This window comes from Tachyglossus aculeatus, chromosome 21, assembly GCF_015852505.1.
Source record: "Tachyglossus aculeatus isolate mTacAcu1 chromosome 21, mTacAcu1.pri, whole genome shotgun sequence".
Lineage (NCBI taxonomy): Eukaryota > Metazoa > Chordata > Mammalia > Monotremata > Tachyglossidae > Tachyglossus > Tachyglossus aculeatus.
This window is the reverse complement of record NC_052086.1, coordinates 26,220,381-26,241,423: the sequence shown is the minus strand read 5'-3', so window position 1 is coordinate 26,241,423 and position 21,043 is coordinate 26,220,381. Positions and strand designations below refer to the sequence as shown.

At 42.7% G+C, this 21,043-nt stretch overlaps 1 protein-coding gene across 1 annotated transcript in view; it reads right to left on the bottom strand.

Annotated features, from left to right (window-relative positions):
* Positions 1–9,636: 9,636 nt before the first annotated feature.
* ATP6V0A2 (ATPase H+ transporting V0 subunit a2) overlaps positions 9,637–21,043 on the bottom strand; it is a 61,179-nt gene continuing 49,772 nt past the window's right edge. The window contains exons 16-20 of the mRNA XM_038762403.1: positions 18,735–18,854; positions 17,177–17,299; positions 14,520–14,637; positions 12,293–12,464; positions 9,637–11,276 (exon numbers count right to left, since the gene is read on the bottom strand). Of these exons, the coding sequence (XP_038618331.1) occupies positions 11,174–11,276; positions 12,293–12,464; positions 14,520–14,637; positions 17,177–17,299; positions 18,735–18,854 (636 nt within the window). The 3' untranslated portion in view covers positions 9,637–11,173. The remainder of the gene's footprint in view (positions 11,277–12,292; positions 12,465–14,519; positions 14,638–17,176; positions 17,300–18,734; positions 18,855–21,043) is intronic.

The window sequence follows — 21,043 nt, the reverse complement described above, 5'->3', positions numbered from 1 at the left end:
CCCTCCCCTGCCTAATAATAATAATAATAATAATAATAATAATGATGGCATTGATTAAGCGCTTACTATGTGCAAAGCACTGTTCTAAGCGCTGGGGAGGTTACAAGGTGATCAGGTTGTCCCACGGGGGGCTCACAGTCAACCCCATTTTACAGATGAGGTAACTGAGGCACAGAGAAGCTAGGTGACTTGCCTGAAGTCACACAGCTGACAAGGGGGGGGGGAGCCGGGATTTGAACCCATGACCTCTGACTCCAAAGCCCGGGCTCTTTCCACTGAGCCACGCTGCTTCTCTAGCTGCTTTCCTAGCAACCAGCGGCCCCTCAATCAATCAATCAACCAATCGTATTTATTGAGCGCTTGCTGTGTGCAGAGCACTGTGCTAAGCGCTTGGGAAGTCCAAGTTGGCAACATCTAGAGACGGTCCCCACCCAACAGCGGGCTCACAGTCTACAAGGGGGAGACAGACAATATAACAAAACATATTAACAGAATATAATAAATAGAATATGTACAAGTAAAATAGAGTAATAAATCCGTACAAACATATATACATATATACAGGTGCTGTGGGGAAGGAAAGGGGGTAATCAATCAATCAATCGTATTTATTGAGTGCTTACTGTGTGCAGAGCACTGTGCTAAGCGCTTGGGAAGTCCAAGTTGGCAACATCTAGAGACGGCCCCTACCCAACAGCGGGCTCACAGTCTAGAAGGGGGAGACAGACAATAAAACAAAACATATTAACAGAATAAAATGAATAGAATAAATATGTACAAGTAAAATAGAGTAATAAATCCGTACAAACATATACACATATATACAGGTGCTGTGGGGAAGGGAAGGAGGTAATCAACCAATCGAATTTATTGAGCGCTTGCTGTGTTGCAGAGCACTGTGCTAAGCGCTTGGGAAGTCCAAGTTGGCAACATCTAGAGACGGCCCCTACCCAACAGCGGGCTCACAGTCTAGAAGGGGGAGACAGACAATAAAACAAAACATATTAACAGAATAAAATGAATAGAATAAATATGTACAAGTAAAATAGAGTAATAAATCCGTACAAACATATATACATATATACAGGTGCTGTGGGGAAGGGAAGGAGGTAATCAACCAATCGAATTTATTGAGCGCTTGCTGTGTTGCAGAGCACTGTGCTAAGCGCTTGGGAAGTCCAAGTTGGCAACATCTAGAGACGGTCCCTACCCAACAGTGGGCTCACAGTCTAAACGCGGGGGGGATGGAGAGGAAGTGGAGGGGGAGAGGAAGGAAGGGGGTCAGAGTCTGACCTCTGACTCCAAAGCCCGGGCTCTTTCCACTGAGCCAAGCTGCTTCTCCTAATTGGGGCCCCTCCCATCCCTAGCAACCAAATGGCCCGGCCCCGCCCCTCCCTAGAAACCCTCCCCCTTCTAGACTGTTTATTTTACTTGTACATATTTATTCTATTTATTTTATTCTGTTAATATGTTTTGTTTTGTTGTCTGTCTCCCCTTCTAGCCGGTGAGCCCGCTGTTGGGTAGGGACCGTCTCTAGATGTTGCCAACTTGGACTTCCCAAGCGCTTAGTCCAGTGCTCTGCACACAGTAAGCGCTAAATATGAATGAATGAATGAATGAATGAAATATGTTTGGTTTTGTTCTCTGTCTCCCCCTTTTAGACTGTGAGCCCACTGTTGGGTAGGGACCGTCTCTAGATGTTGCCAACTTGGACTTCCCAAGCGCTTAGTCCAGTGCTCTGCACACAGTAAGCGCTAGATAAATATGAATGAATGAATGAAATATGTTTTGTTTTGTTGTCTGTCTCCCCCTAGTCCAGTGCTCTGCACACAGTAAGCACTAGATAAATATGAATGAATGAATGAATGAATGAAATATGTTTTGTTTTGTTCTCTGTCTCCCCCTTCTAGACTGTGAGCCCACTGTTGGGTAGGGACCGTCTCTAGATGTTGCCAACTTGGACTTCCCAAGCGCTTAGTCCAGGGCTCTGCACACAGTAAGCGCTAAATATGAATGAATGAATGAATGAATGAATGAATGAATGAATGAAAAATGTTTGGTTTTGTTGTCTGTCTCCCCCTTCTAGACTGTGAGCCCACTGTTGGGGAGGGACTGTCTCTAGATGTTGCCAACTTGGACTTCCCAAGCGCTTAGTCCAGTGCTCTGCACACAGTAAGCGCTAGATAAATATGAATGAATGAATGAATGAATGAATGAATTATGTTTTGGTTTTGTTCTCTGTCTCCCCCTTCTAGACTGTGAGCCCACTGTTGGGTAGGGACCGTCTCTAGATGTTGCCAACTTGGACTTCCCAAGCGCTTAGTCCAGGGCTCTGCACACAGTAAGCGCTAGATAAATACGATTGAATGAATGAATGAATAAATGAATGAATGAATGAACGAACGTCGTGTTGAGTGATTAAGGCGATGGACTAGAAATCCATGGGGGTTTCCCCGCGCAGGTTCGAATCCTGCCGATTTTTTCTAGACTGTGAGCCCACTGTTGGGTAGGGACCGTCTCTATATGTTGCCAATTTGTCCTTCCCAAGCGCTTAGTCCAGTGCTCTGCACACGGTAAGCGCTCAATAAATACGATTGAATGAATGAACGAGGGGTCCCGCCCCTCCTTAGCAACCAAGGGCCACGGCCCTGCATCTCCCTAGCAACCTCCCTAGCAACCGTTGGCCCCGCCCCTCGCGTCCCTGGCAACCAGCGGCCCCTCCCTCCGCCGGCCGTTGCACCGCGGCGGAAGGACACCTCGAACTCTTCACCAACATTCACTCAATCATCATCATCATCAATCGTATTTATTGAGCGCTTACTCTGTGCAGAGCACTGTACTAAGCGCTTGGGAAGTACAAATTGGCAACATATAGAGACAGTCCCTACCCAACAGTGGGCTCACGGTCTAAAAAATGAACTGAATGAACTGAATATATGTATATATGGTTGTACATATTTATTACTCTATTTATTTATTTATTTTACTTGTACATTTCTATCCTACTTATTTTATTTTGTTGGTATGTTTGGTTCTGTTCTCTGTCTCCCCCTTTTAGACTGTGAGCCCACTGTTGGGTAGGGACTGTCTCTATATGTTGCCAATTTGTCCTTCCCAAGCGCTTAGTACAGTGCTCTGCACATAGTAAGCGCTCAATAAATACGATTGATTGATTGATTGAATGAATGAGTAAAGCTTGAGCGCTTACTGTGTGCAGAGCACTGGACCGAGCACTCGATGGTATTTGTTAAGCCCTTACTATGTGCCGAGCACTGTACTAAGCGCTGGGGGGGGACGCAAGGTCATCAGGTTGTCCCACGTGGGGCTGACAGACTCAATTCTCATTTTAATAATAATGATAATGGCATTTTATTAAGCGCTTAGTACGTGCAAAGCACTGTTCTAAGCGCTTGAGGTCAGAGGCCCAGAAAATAATAATAATAATACCTTCCCTTCCCCACAGCACCTGTATATATGTATATATATTTGCACATATTTATTACTCTACTTATTTATTTTATTTGTACATGTTTATTAATAATAATAATAATGGCATTTATCAAGCGCTTACTATGTGCAAAGCACTATTCTAAGCGCTGGGGAGGTTACAGGGTGATCTGGTTGTCCCACAGGGGGCTTACAGTCTTAATCCCCATTTTACGGATGAGGTAATTGAGGCACAGAGAAGTTAAGTCACTTGCCCAAAGTCACACAGCTGACAGGGTGGAGGCGGGATTTGAACCCATGACCTCTGATTCCAAAGCCCGGGCTCTTTCCACTGAGCCACGCTGCTTCTATTCTATTTATTTATTTTATTTGAACATATTCTATTTATTCTATTTTGTTAACTATGTTTTGTTTTCTGTCTCCCCCTTCTAGACTGTGAGCCCGCTGTTGGGTAGGGATCGTCTCTATATGTTGCCAACTTGTACTTCCCACGCGCTTAGTACAGTGCTCTGCATACAGTAAGCGCTCAATAAATACGATTGAATGAATGAATGAGCAGTACGGCCTAATGGAAAGGCCTGTAAATCGAGGACCTGGGTTCTAATCCCGGCTCTGCCACTTGTCTGCTATGTGACCTTGGGCAATTCACTCCACTTCTCTGGGCCTCACTTACCTCATCTGTAAAAGGGGAATTGAGCCCGCGAGTCCCATGTGGGACATAGGTCTGTTACACTGTAATAATAATAGTGGTATTTATTAAGTTCTGAGTCGGGCACTGTTTTGAGCGCTTGAGTGGATACAAGCCAATAGGGTCGGATACAGTCCCTGTCCCATGTGGGACTCACAGTCTCGATCCCCATTTTAGAGATGAGGGAACTGAGGCACAGAGAAGTGAAGTGACCTGTCCAAGGTCATACAGCAGACAAGTGGTTGAGCCGGGATAAGAGCACTTGACCTTCTGATTCAATCAATCAACTGTATTTATTGAGTGCTTACTGTGTGCAGAGCACTGTACTAAGCGCTTGGGAAGTACAAGTTGGCAACATATAGAGACGGTCCCTACCCAACAGTGGGCTCACAGTCTAAAAGGGGGAGACAGAGAACAAAACCAAACATACTAACAAAATAAAATAAATAGAATAGATACGTACAAGTAAAAGAAATAGAGTAATAAATATGAATGAAGTACTAACTACAGTATTCTGCACATAGAAAGCACTTAAATACCCCCCACCACCACCAAATTTAAAAAGTGGGGAAAAGAGAGGACAACAGGATGGGGGAAGAGAAAGACAAAAGTCAGCTCTGGGACTTTTGTAATAATTAATAATAATAATAATAATAATGGTATTTGTTAAGCACTTACTATGTGCCAAGCACTAAGCGCTGGCATAGATAAAAGGTAATCAGGTTGTCCCACATGGGGCTCACAGTCTTAATCCCCATTTTAGAGGAGGGAACTGAGGCCCAGAGAAGTGATAATAATAATAATAATAATAAAGACATTTGTTAAGCGCTATGTGCAGAGCACTGTTCTAAGCGCTGGGGGAGGATACAAGGTGATCAAGTTGTCCCACATGGGGCTCACAGTCTTCATCCCCATTTTACAGATAACTGAGGATCAGAGAAGTTAAGTGACTTGCCCAAGGTCACACAGCAGACATGCGTGATTTGCCCAAAGCCACACAGCTGATAAGTGGCGGAGCGGGATTAGAACCCTCGACCTCTGACTTCCAAGCCCAGGCTCTTTCCACTGAGCCACACTGTTTTATCTCCTTACTGCAGTGAGATTTTCCTGCTGTACTATGAGTACTGCTGAGGGATAGCTTTGGGGATAAGGAGTGATTCCTGGCCCAATTCAAATTACCTGCCTGCCCTATCTTCATTCATTCATTCATTTATTCATATTTATTGAGCGCTTACTCTATGCAGAGCACTGTACTAAGCGCTTAGGAAGTACAAGTTGGCAACAAAAGAGACGGTCCCTACCCAACAGCGAGCTCACGGTCTAGAAAGTGGGTGTTCAATATAACTGATATTTGTCCATTGCACAGCTCGTAGACAAAATAATCAGGGCACTTGCACTTCTTTTTAGGGGATCAAGAAGCAAGGTTTCCTATAAGGCTCAGAGAAAAATCAATTTAATCTATTGAGCACTTGCTGTGTACATAGCACGGTACTAAGTGCTTGGAAAAGGGAAACAATTTGTACATACTATCCCTTCCTTCAAGAAGCTTGTAATCGAGCATGTGCTTAACAAATACCGCAATTATTATTATTATTAATAACCAAACCCACCACCTAAGCCACAGGATCTGGAAACTCGGAGAGAAAAGGAAGGAAAAGTCTAATTTCTGAGGGATAAGACCCCCGTGTATCCCAGCTCCCCTCCCCCTAAACACACACTGTTTTCCCATTTACATACCTATAATTTACTTTTTATTAATGTCTGTCTCTCCCTCTAGATCATTAGCTTGTCGTGGGCAGGGAACGTGTCTACCAACTCTGTTCCCAACTGCATAGTACAGTGCTCTGCACATAGGAATCGTTCAATAAATACGGTTGATTGATCGATGGATTGATTGGTTGTGGGGGAATAATAATAATTGTGGTATGTATATATGTATGTATACATATGTAGGTATGTAAAGAGACGTACATTCAAGTTATAGATAAGAGGAAGTGATAGATACATAAGTGTTCAAAGGATTGTGAGTAGGTAAGTGATCAGGTGACTCCAAAATGCTCAACTGGAAGTTGGGAAGATAAAGTGGGGAGAGGAGAAATTAATTGGGGAAGACATCCTGGAAGAAATGTGATTTCAAAGGAGTTTTAAGGACAGAGAAAGCTGAAGCCTTCCTGAAACCAATGGGGCCGGAATTCCGGGCATAAAGGAGGGCGAGAGCGGTGAGGAAGACAGATGAGGCCAAGGTACAGGATGTAGTAATAATAATAATAATGTCATTTATCAAGCGCTTACTATCATCATCATCATCATCAATCGCATTTATTGAGCACTTACTATGTGCAGAGCACTGTACTAAGCGCTTGGGAAGTATAAATTGGCAACATATAGAGACAGTCCCTACCCAACAGTGGGCTCACAGTCTAAAAGGGGGAGACAGAGAACAAAACCAAACATACTAACAAAATAAAATAAATAGAATAGATATGTACAAGTAAAATAGAGTAATAAATATGTATAAAATGTGTAAATATGTAAATCTGTAATAAATATGTATAAAACATACATATGTGCAAAACTGTTCTAAGCACTGGGGAGGTTACAAGGTGATCAGGTTGTCCCATGGGGGGCTCGCAATCTTCATCATCATCATCATCAATCGTATTTATTGAGCGCTTACTATGTGCAGAGCACTGTACTAAGCGCTTGGGAAGTACAAATTGGCAACATATAGAGACAGTCCCTACCCAACAGTGGGCTCACAGTCTAAAAGGGGGAGACAGAGAACAAAACCAAACATACTAACAAAATAAAATAAATAGAATAGATATGTACAAGAGCAATAAATATGTATAAAATGTGTAAATATGTAATAAATATGTATAAAACATATATACATATGTGCAAAACTGTTCTAAGCACTGGGGAGGTTACAAGGTGATCAGGTTGTCCCATGGGGGGCTCGCAATCTTAATTCCCATTTTACAGATGAGGGAACTGAGGCCCAAAGAAGTTAAGTGACTTGCCCAAAGTCACACATCTGACAGTTGGTGGAGTCAGGATTTGAACCCATCACCTCTGACTCCAAAGCCCGGGCTCTTTTCCACTGAGCCACGCTGCTTCCCCGTAGGAAGCAACTTGAAATGCACTGAGGTCAAGTTGACCTCAATGGAGGTCAACCTGAAAGGGATGAAGAGTGAAGACCGGGGTGGAGTGAGGGAATAATGTGGGTAAGTAACGTGGAGAGGAATGATCAATAATGACTAGAGGTTTTCAAGGAGTAGGGAGCTGTGTGCAGAGGAAATTTTAGAAAAATGATGCATTGGGGGAGAAACAGGGGTCTCTTGGGGATCAGCAAAGAGGCTGATGCAGCAGTCACGAAAAGGCAAGCCCACGTTTGTGTAAAAAATTATTTATTTATGACTAAATTTACGAATCCTCACAGGAGGGTGCGCGTCTTCAGTTTTCTCTGACTGCATTCCACTTGTTTCCTGGCCAGTCCATCTCTCCCACAGCTGTTTTCTGTGCCACAGTCATCTTGGACAAGAATCAATCTCTCTCAAAAACTTGCTTTCGAGCTTGGTCCGAACGGCCCGGCTGCAAAACACATCCGCGGAGTTCAAGGCCGTCCCTGCCCCTTCTTAGCCACTGTGTCTGAGCAAATGCTCACCCCAGATGGCAAGGGGCCAGAAAAGGTTTGCGGACAACGTGCAAATCTACACGAGCTCGTCAGTGTGCGGCCGATACACTCTCGCCGACAGTCAAAGGACAATTTTTACACAGTCCCGGTACTAAATGTGGGCCACGCTTTGACTTCTTTTAATGGCTCAGCCTCACGAGAGTCCCCGTGAAAGCACGGCTCTGTCCTTTGGCCTGCAAATTGCATTTTTTAAAATCTCTCCTGACAGCAGGATAAGAAAAATCGGAGAGGTTAGTATTTCTGTAACTGCAAGATCACCCTAATGGCTTTGGAATCCAATAAATAACAATAATGTTGGCATTTGTTAAGCGCTATCATCATCAATCGTATTTATTGAGCGCTTACTATGTGCAAAGCACTGTTCTAAGCGCTTGGGGGGATACAAAGTGATCAGGTTGTTCCACGTGGGGCTCACAGCCTTAATCCCCATTTTACAGGTGAGGGAACTGAGGCTCAGAGAAGTTAAGTGACTTGCCCAAGGTCACACAGCCGACATGTGGCAGTGTATTTGGCTACAAATAGAGAAGCAGCGTGGCTCAGTGGAAAGAGGCCGGGCTTGGGAGTCAGAGGTCATGGGTTCAAATCCCAGCTCTGCCGCTTGCCAGCTGTGTCTCTTTGGGCAAGTCACTTAGCTTCTCTGTGCCTCAGTTACCTCATCTGTAAAATGGGGATGAAAACTGCAAGTCCCACGTGGGACAACCTGATCACATTTGTCAGCTGTGTGTCTTTGGGCAAGTCACTATACTTCTCTGTGCCTCAGTTACCTCATCTGTAAAATGGGGATGAAAACTGCGAGTCCCATGTGGGTCAACCTGATCACACTTGTCAGCTGTGTCTCTTTGGGCAAGTCACTTAACTTCTCTGTGCCTCAGTTACCTCATCTGTAAAATGGGGATGAAGACTGTGAGTCCCACGTGGGACAACCTGATCACCTTGTATTCTCCCCAGCGCTTACAACAGTGCTTTGCACATAGTAAGCACTTAAATGCCATCATCATTATCATCATCATTACAAATGTTCTCCTGATGAACGTATTTTTTTAATTGGCTTCATGTTTAAGAGGAAAGTCTTGGAGGAGTCTAGGTATAGTCATACCTTCTTAATAGAAACTAAGATGAAGTAAAATCCAATAAAATTGGAAACTTTTACGCTCTGCCGGAGGTTCTACCTTTACAGTGACCAAGTCATAGGCTATCCTTCATTCTGGTGGACTAACGATCTGTTTGGTCAACCTGATTTACTTGTTAATCATAATTAATTCAATCGTATTTATTGAGCGCTTACTGTGTGCACAGCACTGTACTTAGAATGGACATATACCCGTTGGGTTAACTTCTCTGAAGAAACCCTTGAAAATTTTACCGTTTTGCAAGATGTAGCAGAAGAGAAGGTGAACAGACACCTGAACTATAACATTTTGACATTCATTATATGAATCTCTCTTCTGAAACATATTGAAAATGAATACTCGAGTAAAAAAACCCTTCTTTTCCTAGTACTAGATTTTTACAAAATACAGAACCACAAAGTCTTTGAATAAGTGTACTCTTCAAACCTTAATTATCTTTTCATCTTAATTAGGCTAGGTATTCACTTCCTAGTAGACCTGCTTGGGAAATATTATGTACAGTATAATTTTAAAAGTGGCACATGAGATAGTTGAAATGTTTTATCCCTCTGTAAAGTGCAATGGCATTTTTCAGGATTTAAGATCCTAAGTATCCATAACAGTGAGTGAATGGTAGTAATTTCCCAGCACTGGATTTTTAAGGGGGAAATAAAGAGAGAACACAGCTAAAACAAGAACTTAAATTCCTTGTTTATAAGTTTTTAAATTAGCCTGCGTTGAGCATTTCTGTCTGCATAGGAAAAGATGATTCACATTATTAGAAAACTTTTCATTCTATATCAACAGGAAACACACCAAAAGAGATCCTCAAAACCTGTTCAACAAACTAAGTTCTCCGATATTCACATCTTTTATCAAATCTCATTTTAAAATAATCTCTTGAAGACCTTAAATTTAGTCCTGGCTTAATCTCGTAATGAACTAAAACTGACGGCTACTCTCCTACAAAACAGGTTAAAGGAGTATAATATTACATGTGTCAGCTTATGTTAAGGACTGCAAAAGTACACATCATTTGCTAAGAAAACCAAAAAAATTTAAATTTTAAGCAGATGGAAATATGTCCTGACTTGTTTCATTTTGAAAGGCATCTAAAACACTGAAAACGAATTGAAAAACAAAATTAAAAAAATCACACAACACGTTAATACAAAATAGGTTTGAAATCAGCAGTTGGGGAAATTAAATTTTAGTTGGATAAACGGGTCTAAATTTATAGGGAAGACCATAAATTAGTATCTTAACGATGAAAGTTCGTTTTAAATTAATGGCTATCTTGAAAAAAGTCAATTTAAAATATTACCTCTAAATACGGTACTTTGACCTTTACTTAGAATTAAGCATAATAAAAGAGAACGTGTAAAATTGCTTACGCTGTTCTCGCGACACAAAATGTCAATTTATGGTAAAATATTTTAATTTAAACTTTATTATAAAAATATACAAAATCAACTTTATACCATTTCCTTCATTCAGTTTCAAAGCCTTTGGTTCAACGTCAGGTAAACTGGTCACCGCAATAAAATGACGTGCATAATTCCTTAAATTGATTCTGTTTCTCTCTGGAACCCCACCCTCTAGTTTATTCTCACTCTTCAGCTATTTATAGGGTTTTTGAGAAAGACAACTGGGTCAGATCCTTAAAAACTAAAACATTAAAAAAAACACTTTCAACAATGAAATCTGTTGCTACTTTATCTCCTTTTAGCCCCATAATGTAAAAAAATATATGTTTATTAATAATACTACAGTCATCGCAACTGGCAAAAGGCAGCACGTTTTATAAATGTAATATTTTCGCCATCCATTACTATAAGTACTTAAAGGAAAATACATCTTAATTTTAACTGCTCCAAAATTAAGGTGTCTGATCAATTATGTCAGTTAAGAGAGTAGATGAGGAAATTTGTACATACTTTGTGGAACGAAAAACTTAATGTTACTGACAATTACGACAGACGTCTGTTTTAGAAATAAACACAAAACAACTCTAATTTACATTTTGTTCACCACGAAAGTAACAAAATTTGCAACTTGGGTTACAAAATATCCCAGTAGCCAATGAATGTGTTTGAGAGAGAGGTAAATCCCATAGAATTATTTGGCTGTTATCAGTGGGGGGGAAGAGAAGCTTTTTATACCACAAATTCTAGGTGAGATTCAACAACGTAAGGCTCCATATCCCTAAAAGCTTATGGTGTCAGCGGCCAATCAGGCCATGTCAACTTTATTAAAATGTAAGGAAATCAGCTTAAAAGAGAAAGGAATAAACTTGTTGCCTGCACCGACATAGAACTTGTTCTGAAACTCCACCCTGCAATGAGAACAGAAAGTTTGTGGATTATTCATTCATTCAATCAATCAATCGTATCGATGGAGCGCTTACTCTGTGCACAGCACTGTCGCTTGGGAGAGAATATAACACCAAACAGCCGCATTGCTGCCCACAACGAGCTCACAGTCCAGAGGGAAAGCGAAAGGCTGATAAAATGGAGAAATCAACCTCAATACTACTTCGAGGGTAGCAACGACACTTCCTCCGGCAAAAATTTTCATTCCCAGATTCGTTTCCAGGGAAAGCAAGAGAAATGCTGGCTCTGGAACGCGGCACAAACTAGGGGATAAGATGCAGAGAGGGGGTCGCCCTGCCACTTCGGCAGCCTGGGAGGAAGGGGATACTTCCCAAGCGCTTAGTACAGTGCTCTGCACACAGTAAGCGCTCAGTAAATACGACAATGACTGAGTGAATGAATCAATCAATCGTATTTATTGAGTGCTTACTGTGTGCAGAGCACTGTACTAAGAGCTTGGGAAGTACAAGTTGGCAACATATAGAGACTGTCCCTACCCAACAGTGGGCTCACAGTCTAAAAGGGGGAGACAGAGAACAAAACCAAACATGCTAACAAAATAAAATAAATAGAATAGATATGTACAAGTAAAACAAATAAATAAATAGAGTAATAAAATGAGATACGGGGCAGAAGGACAGACAGACAGGTTGGGTTTTCAGGGGAGAGAAAAACTGCAACTGATTCTGAGTCATCCTTCCCTGCGGGGCTGAAACTGTGAGTCCTTCCCTTTCCTCACATCCCTCCATCCCCAGCCACTGCAAGCACAAGTAATTACGGAGAGAGTTGGGTGAAAAGGTGACCGCCACAAGGAAAACGCTCTTGTGTGTGCCAAACTAAGGACACTCTCTCCAGCATGGAGAAAACAGTGCTCTACACGCAATAAGTGCTCAAGAGATATATATATCACTGATGGATTGACACAAAAAGGAGAAGGGAAGAAGGGAGAAAAGAAAGAGAAGATAAAAGGAAACCTTACCAATGCAGCCGTATGGCATGCAGAAATGCAGAAAGTCCTTCCATGAGTAAAAGAATGAATACCGTCAGAACGGCGAAGAAGGCTAAAACAGGAACCAGCAATACGACCCCATAGGTTCTGTCCACACGGAGTCCCACTCGCATGATCATCTCCCACAGCACTTCTGATAACTCTAAAAGAGAACATTCATTTTTCAAAATTAACTCTTTTTTTTTTTGTTAATAGGTCTCTCTCAACTGCAGGTCCTACAGTGGCAACGACTTCCTCTGAGGTGATACAAACTCCAAATCACCTGGACGTGTAAAAATCGGCATCGCCGTTCAAGAAAATATCACGCCTCGATTACGATTAAAGGGAGCTTACGAATACGGTTAATAAACTTACTAGCCTACAGAAACACTTTAACATCTCATCCTCGCCCCGGGAGGGACGCGGGAAATCAGAAAATTAAATCAGCAATGCTTAATCTCTTGCCCCGGAGAGATGGGAACACCTGGGGAAGTGGCTGCATGTGAACGTGTATATTAACACATATATTGTATTGTGCTCTCCCAAGTGCTTAGCACAGTGTTCTGCACTGTGCAACTGATTGATAACACATTTAGTGCATCAAGCAAAGGGAAAATGGGCTGCTTTAAGACTTTGTAGGATGCCTTCCGTGGCCCCGTAGGGCACAGAAGCAGGAGATTATGGTGTCTTTACAGAGGGGGACCTGAGGGAACAAAGCGAAGGGACAGTGTGAGGTTGTTTTTCTCTGCTACTAAGGATGCATGGTGGGTAAGGGACCGTCTCTATATGTTGCCGACTTGTACTTCCCAAGCGCTTAGTACAGTGCCCTGCACACAGGCAGCGCTCAATAAATCCGACTGAATGAATGAATGAATGGTCTCTTGTGGGGAAACCAGAGGTCAACAATAAAAATAACGACAACGACAACAAGGGAAGCAGCACGGCCTTAGTGCAAAGAGCACAAGACTGTGAGTAAGAAGACCTCCACCACTTAGTTCCTGTGTGACCTTGGGCAAGTCATTTCACTTCTCTGTGTCTCAGTTCCCTCAACTGCAAAATGGGGATCCTTTTTTTTTTTTAATGTTATTTGTTAAGTGCCCTCTATATGCCAGGTACTGTACTAAGCCCTGGGGTAGATACAAGATAATCAGGTTGGTCACAGTCCCAGTCCCACAGTGGGCTCACAGTCTTAATCCCCATTATACAAAGAGAATCAATCAATCAATCAATCGTATTTATTGAGCGCTTACTGTGTGCAGAGCACTGTACTAAGCCATTGGGAAGTACAAGTTGGCAACATATAGAGACGGTCCCTACCCAACAGTGGGCTCACAGTCTAGAAGGGGGAGACAGAGAACAAAACCAAACATGTTAACAAAATAAAATAAGTAGAATAGATATGTACAAGTAAAGAGAATTTAAGTGATTTGCCCAGTGCCACACAGCAGACAAGGAGCAGAGGTGGGAGGAGGTCCTTTCAACTCCTGGGCTCGTGCTCTCTCCATTAGGCCCTGCTGCTTTCAATACTTGTTCAATACTTGTTATTATTATTGTATTTCTTAAGTGCTTAATATTCATTTATTCATTCAATCGTATTTATTGAGCGCTTACTGTGTGCAAAGCTTAGTATGTGCCAAGCACTGTTCTAAAGTGCTGAGGTAAATACAAGGTAATCAGGTTGTCCCACATGGGGCTCAAAGTCTTAATCCCCACTTTACAGACGAGGTAACAGGCACAGAGAATAATAATAATAATGTTGGTATTTGTTAAGCGCTTACTTTGTGCCGAGCACCGTTCTAAGCACTGGGGGAGATACAAGGTACTCTAGGTTGTCCCATGAGGGGCTCACAGTCTTAATCCCCATTTTACAGATGAGGGAACTGAGGCGCAGAGAAGTGAAGCGGCTTGCCCAGGGTCACACAGCAGACAAGCGGCGGGGCCGGGATTAGAACCCATGTCCTCTGACTCCCCAGCTCACGCGCTTTCCACTAAGCCACGCTGCTTCTCTTCTCCCTCCTATTTAGACTGTGAACCCCTTGGGGCCCTGATTATCTTGTATCTACCCCAGCACTTAGTACAGTGCTTGGCACATAGTAAACAGTGAAACATTATCATCATCATCATTATTATTATTATTATTATTAATGATGATAATAATAATCATCATTATTATGTGATGATGGAGATTAAAAGTTAAAGCTGCTACTTAAAGACTTACGTGCATGAGCCAAACTGAGGGCCCAAAGTCTCAGATACGATGCCGTGTTGGAGACGCATCCTAAGCAGTACTCAATGGAATGAATGGCTTGAGTCATAAAAATTTCTCCAAAGTTGAACTAAAAGAGACCCGCGGACGAGCGTTATAATTCACTCTATAAACTACAACCAAGTAACAATCCTTCCCTTCCCGCTGGTTCGTGCCATTTCAACAACTCATTGAAAATAAAACTCTAATACTTAAAGTCAATTCTTAATCACACCCTGGCAGATTTTGAAATGCGTAGACTTCACAATGACGGTGAACACATTTGGTTCCCTTTTAACTTGGAGGTTACGTTCTTGACAAAACCCACAATACGGATAAGTTGTGCGACGGTATCCGGAAAGATGCGTTTGTTGGAAGAACGTTCCCTAATGCTGTTCTATCCAAAATGTTGAATGCAAATGAACTGTGGAAGTAGGTGTGAGTGTCCTTCAAGATTTAGTTTTGGGTCCCCTTCTGTTCTCTTCCCTTGGGAAGCTCATCTCCTCTCGTTGCTTCAGTAACCACCTCTACCCAGATGACTCCCAAATCTCTCTCACTAGTCTGCCCTCTCTCCTTTCTTGCCATTTCCCATCTGCTCCAGCCTGCAGCGCAAGCTCAACATGTCCAAAACTGAATTGCACTTCTTCCCCCTCAAATCCTCTCCTCCTTCCAACATCCCCATGACTGCTGACTCTTTCTTTTGATGGCATTTATTACGTGCTTACTATGTGCAAAGCACTGGTCTAAGCGCTGGGGAGGTTACAAGGTGATCAGGTTGTCCCACGGGGGGCTCACGGTCTTCATCCCCATTTTCCAGATGAGGGAACTGAGGCACAGAGAAGTTACGTGGCTTGCCCAAAGTCACACAGCTGACAATTGGTGGAGTTGGGGTTTGAACCCATGACCTCTGACTCCAAAGCCCGGGCTCTTTCCACTGAGCCAAGCCATCCTCCCCACTGTGAGACTAGCCTTCTTGCTGTGTCTCCATCTAGTCTACCTCGCCGCCAACCCCTCGCCCTCATCCTACCTCTGGCCTGGATCATCCTCCTTCCTCAAATCCGACAGACAATGACTCTCCCCCCTGCTTCAAAGCCTTACTGAAGGCACATCTCCTCCAAGATGCCTTCCTTGACTAAGCCCTGCCTTTCCTCTTCACCCATTCTCTTTTGCGACGCGCTGACTTGCCCTCGATGTTCATCCCCAGCCCCACAGCACTTATAATAATAATAACAATACTAATGATGGCATTAATTAAGCGCTTACTATGCGCAAAGCACTGTCCTAAGCACGGGGGAGGTTACAAGGTGATCAGGTTGCCCCACGGGGGGCTCACAGTCTTAACCCCCATTTTACAGATGAGGGAACTGAGGCCCAGAGAAGTGAAGTGACCTGCCCAAAGTCACCCAGCTGACAATTGGCGGAGCCGGGATTTGAACACAGGTCCTCTGACTCCAAAGCCCGGGCTCTTTCCACTGAGCCATGCTGCTTCTCTAAGTACACATCTGTCATTTATTTATATTAATTCTGTCTCCCCCGCTCTAGCCTGTAAGTTCGCTGAAACAGCAGGGAATGTGAATGTGTCTGTTTATTGCTGAACTGTACTCCCAAGCACTTAGTACAGTGCTCTGCACACAGTACGTGCTCAATAAGTATGAGTGATTGAATGAGAGCATCTCTCTAACCTGCATCCTCGGCAATATCCACCGACTACTCGCTTCTGCCTTCCTTTCTACCCTAAACGCTGCCCACACTTCGTATCCGACAGTTCCCAGCTCTTCCCATCTTCAAAGTCCTTCTGAAATTACACCCGTACCAGGAGGCACTTGTCCAACACTGTACTAAGCGCGGGAGGATACAATGTGATCAGGTTGTCCCACGTGGGGCTCACAGTCTTAATCCCCATTTTACAGATGAGGTAACTGAGGCTCAGAGAAGTTAAGTCCAACTTGTACTTCCCAAGCGCTTAGTACAGTGCTCTGCACACAGTAAGCGCTCAATAAATACGATTGAATGAATGAATGGATGAAAGGAGGCCTTTCTTGAGTAATCACTCTTCTCTCCATTCTATTTACCCTAACTACCACTTCAACACTTCCACCTCACCTAAGCATGTGGTTACTGCATGGCTGAGTGGAAAGAGCACGGGCTTTGGAGTCAGAGGTCATGGGTTCAAATCCCGACTCTGCCAACTGTCGACAGCTGTGTGACTTTGGGCAAGTCACTTAACTTCTTTGTGCCTCAGTTCCCTCATCTGTACAATGGGGATTAAGACTGTGAGCCCCCTGTGGGACAGCTTGATCACCTTGTAACCTCCCCAGCGCTTAGAACAGTGCCTTGCACATTGTAAGCGCTTAATAAATGCCATCAGTATTATTACTATTATTACTCCTTCCCTCCCCTCCCTTCACTTCAACCACTCGATCATCCCTTAGAAAAATCCATATGACTCCCTGAAATTGAGGAAATCTGCACAGCAGTTACTATATCTAAACAAATATTTTCACCTACAGTCATACTGTATCAATAGTAATCGCAACATTATTATTAAGCAATAATAAAAGACAGTCTACAATACTCTCTGTAACTCTGGATGGAAAATCTAATTAGTAAGAATAGTGGAAAATGATTACCTCCTCTACATCTCTTTCTCTGGGTCCATCGCTCTCCAACTGGAGGTTTCCCTCTTCCATGTTATGAGCTCTCAACAAAGAAATTTCTTCCTCACTGTCTTTTCTTACTAAGGTATAACCACGCTAATGAAATGAAGAAACAAGAATTAGAACAAAACACATTTCTTCCTGTCTTTTCTTACTAATGTATAAATGCCAATAAATGAAGAAACAAGAATTAGGACAAAATACTTAAATTGCTTTAGAATGAAAGTGCTTTATGAGTGAAGGTTTTAACAGTGAATGACAACAAAATGATTGTTTCTTTTCCATTTGAAGCAGACTGAAGAACTACTCTACTTTCACTGGCTCAGGGAGTATTGGACATCTGACCCGAATAAAGCCTTTCAAGAGGGGAAGGGGGGTTCACACAGACCCCCTCAGAGTTACAGTCCTAATATAATAACGATGGCATTTGTTAAGCGCTTACGAGGTGCAGAACACTATACTAAGCGCGGGAGGCTACAAGGTGATCAGGTTGTCCCACGTGGGGCTCACAGTCTTAATCCCCATTTTACAGATGAGGTAACTGAGGCACAGAGAAGTTAAGTGACTTGACCAAAGTCATACGGCTGACATCTGGCGGAGCTGGGATTCAAACTCATGAAAGAGGAAGAAGAGGAAGAGGGAGGAGGAGGAGGAGAAGAAGGGGAAGAAGGAGAAGGAGAAGAAGGAGAAGAAGGAGGAGAAGAAGAAGAAGGAGAAGGAGAAGGAGAAAGAAGGAGAAGGAGAAGGAGAAGGAGAAAGAAGGAGAAGGAGAAGGAGAAGGAGAAGAAGAAGGAGGAGAAGAAGAAGGAGAAGGAGAAGAAGAAGGAGAAGGAGGAGAAGGATGAGAAGGAGGAGAAGGAGGAGAAGAAAAGAAGAAGTAGGAGAAGAAAAGGAGAAGAAAAGAAGCAGAAGAAGAAAAGAAGGAGAAGAAAAGGAGAAGAAAAGAAAAGGAGAAGAAAAGAAGAAGGAGAAGAAGGAGAAGGAGAAGAGGGGAAAGGAGAAAATGAAAAAGAATGGCATTTATTCCATGCCTCCGGTACCAGCTACAGCTCAGATTCAAGCGTTGATCTGATGTGAGGAGAAGGCGGGCAACAAACCCAATTGAGGAAGGGGGAGTGGGCCATAAAGCTGGTCACAGGCTCGCTCTGGGGAAGTTAGAAATTGGCGACGGTGGGAGAAGGCCCAGACTCAATCTGGATCATGTCCGAAGACGGAGGATCACCCCTCCCCAAAGCCCAAACTGTGCTGCTTGCCCCAGCCCACAAACTGTTCTAGCCCAAGCTGGGTTTTCCCCGGAATCAGAGCCACGGTCAGGCGCAGGGCTACGGCAGCCACGGGAGGTGGCTGACAGCAGCACCACTCTGCAGCAGGCCTGATGTTACCGTGCCCTGCTATCCCAGCGCTTACTACGGTGCCTGGCACATAGAAAGTGCTTACCACATACCCTCATTATTACCATCACACTTGAGGAGAGGTCAGAAGTCCTAAAGAGAGAACAACGGTTTGTAAACACATATATACTGACACATACTCTGAAGGATCCAAAGAAACGTCCTCCATTGTGCAGCCACAGCAGGTAAAGTGGTTTTCCCAAGAATAACACGGGTACCGAAAATACTGCGATAAGGAGCAAGAACCGCTGAAAATGACCCTGCAAGAGACAAGAGGGAAGTGGTAAAAGAGCTCAGAAGAACTGAGGTATCCCAAAAGCAGAACACCACCACAGGGATTTGATCTTGGTATAAAAAGTCACAAATAAAGCTACAAATAAAAAAGACACATTGATTTTTTTTGCACCCTACAGTTTCAATCCTTTAACGAAAACAAAAAAAAAGTTCATATCCATCCTATTACTTCCCCTGAAGAAGTCTCTTTTCAACTCAGATAGATTTCACGATTAACCAGTCCTGGGCATAAACTGGTCATTAAATTTGGCAACAGCCAAGTCCCATGATTAATATAACGCTAAAGCTTAGTACAATCAAAGATCTAAAATCTAAAATAGTCCAGGACAGACTGAAAAGAAAGAACATATTTTTTACTCCCTCCGATAAATGTTCATTACATGCTTTATTTACCACATACATATTTGCAAATATTACTAGGGTTAACCCTTAGGACTAAAAACAGGTACATAAAATATTTTGTAATGGTTATGGTACTTTTATAAGACAATCAGGGGCCCATATGATCTAAAATCCACAAAATTCCAAAGTCCACACATTACTTGGTGTCACTGGTTGGAAATTTTTGATTTTATATACATGTACACCACACACTCCTCATAGTGGTACCATATATACACACACACACACACACACACACAGACACACAGTGTCTGTGGCTCTGGCCACTACTTTGCAATAGAGACTTTAGCTAAGCATTTAACTTCAATTTCAAGCATCATTATCTGTTAACTGTGGTCAGCACTGTTTACTGGGCATGTGATCAAGATACTCGAGTCTGAAATGTAGAGTATTTGGAAAAGATAGACTGCAACTCGGAGCAAAGCATTAAAACTGCATTTTTCAGCACACCCAAAGATGAAAATGACAAATGTGAAAGTATAACGGGAATGACCATTGGCTGGGACTAAAATAGACTAATTTCTGTGGTGGGCTCATGTTTTTAATATATGCTTTGGCTAGAATGTGATTAGGGAATTAGAGAGTTCTCCAACTGACAGTAGCAGCCTGTTTTGGCTTGGTAGGCTGTGTTTTCCAAAAAAAAAAACAACCAACAAAAAAACCTGCCATGACTACGCGCACGTGAACTGCAGCGGAATGGGTGAATTACAGCTGCAGCCTGAGTTTTCCTAATCAAGAAGCGTTGCAAGTTTACAGGCCTCACACTATAGCAATACTATATGCAAAAACTTTTCCATTTCAATAATTTTATGAAATCACTTATTTTCAATAGCTTGCGAATCTTCTCGTTTCAACTTTGAATGATATTCCTGAGCCTGTAGACATCCATACGTACATAAAATCTGTTTGCTCCATTTTGAGGAGTCCAAAGAAAAATACGAGCCCATTTATTTCATCAGAATGTTGTCACTCAAGACATTCAAAGAAAAAAGGATGGGGATTAGAGGCCTTGCTTCATAACTTTTCATGCTTGGATTTTCATCCTGAATGGCCTGTACCGATTTAATAGACTTATGAGTGAAAGACTGGGTCCTAAATAACTGCATGAACTTTCAATTAAAAAAAGCAGTAATCATTAGCAGTTATGATGTGACCAATATTATTTTCCTTTCGATGCTTTTTCTCTGGGAAGAAAAAATGTACCATCAGGATCCATTAGTCCAATTCTAGACTAGACTGCCTGCTTCTCAAAGTTGTAGAATCAAACAGAAAGATAAGATTAGGATTCTGGCTTAATCCGTCACTACAAAAACCTAAATAGTCTCTCAGAAAACTAAAACTCTAAAACTCTAAACTCTAAAACTCTCTCAGAAAACCAAAATACTTATTTTAGTTAATGAGCCTAGTGTGCAAGCTAAACCCTCACTCTGACTTAGAAAGTGACTTAAATCTGGCTCATCACTTCAGCCTCTATAGGACTGGAAGACGAAGGAGGAAAAGAAACTCTCTAATGCCACTTTTTTCCACACATCAGCCATTGTGGAAAGTTTCTGGTCTAAATCTGCAAAGGACAAGCCTATTGTTAAGTGCCTAATGACAACGGGAATTGCTTTCTGTGGACAGGACTAGTATTTTGGGGGCTATAATGCTTCCAGTACCACTTCCAAAACCACCCCCGGAACACTGATAGTAAGTAGGGCAACCTGACTGACCAACTGCCTTTTAGGCTTTCCCCCCTCTAAACTTTTCCTTC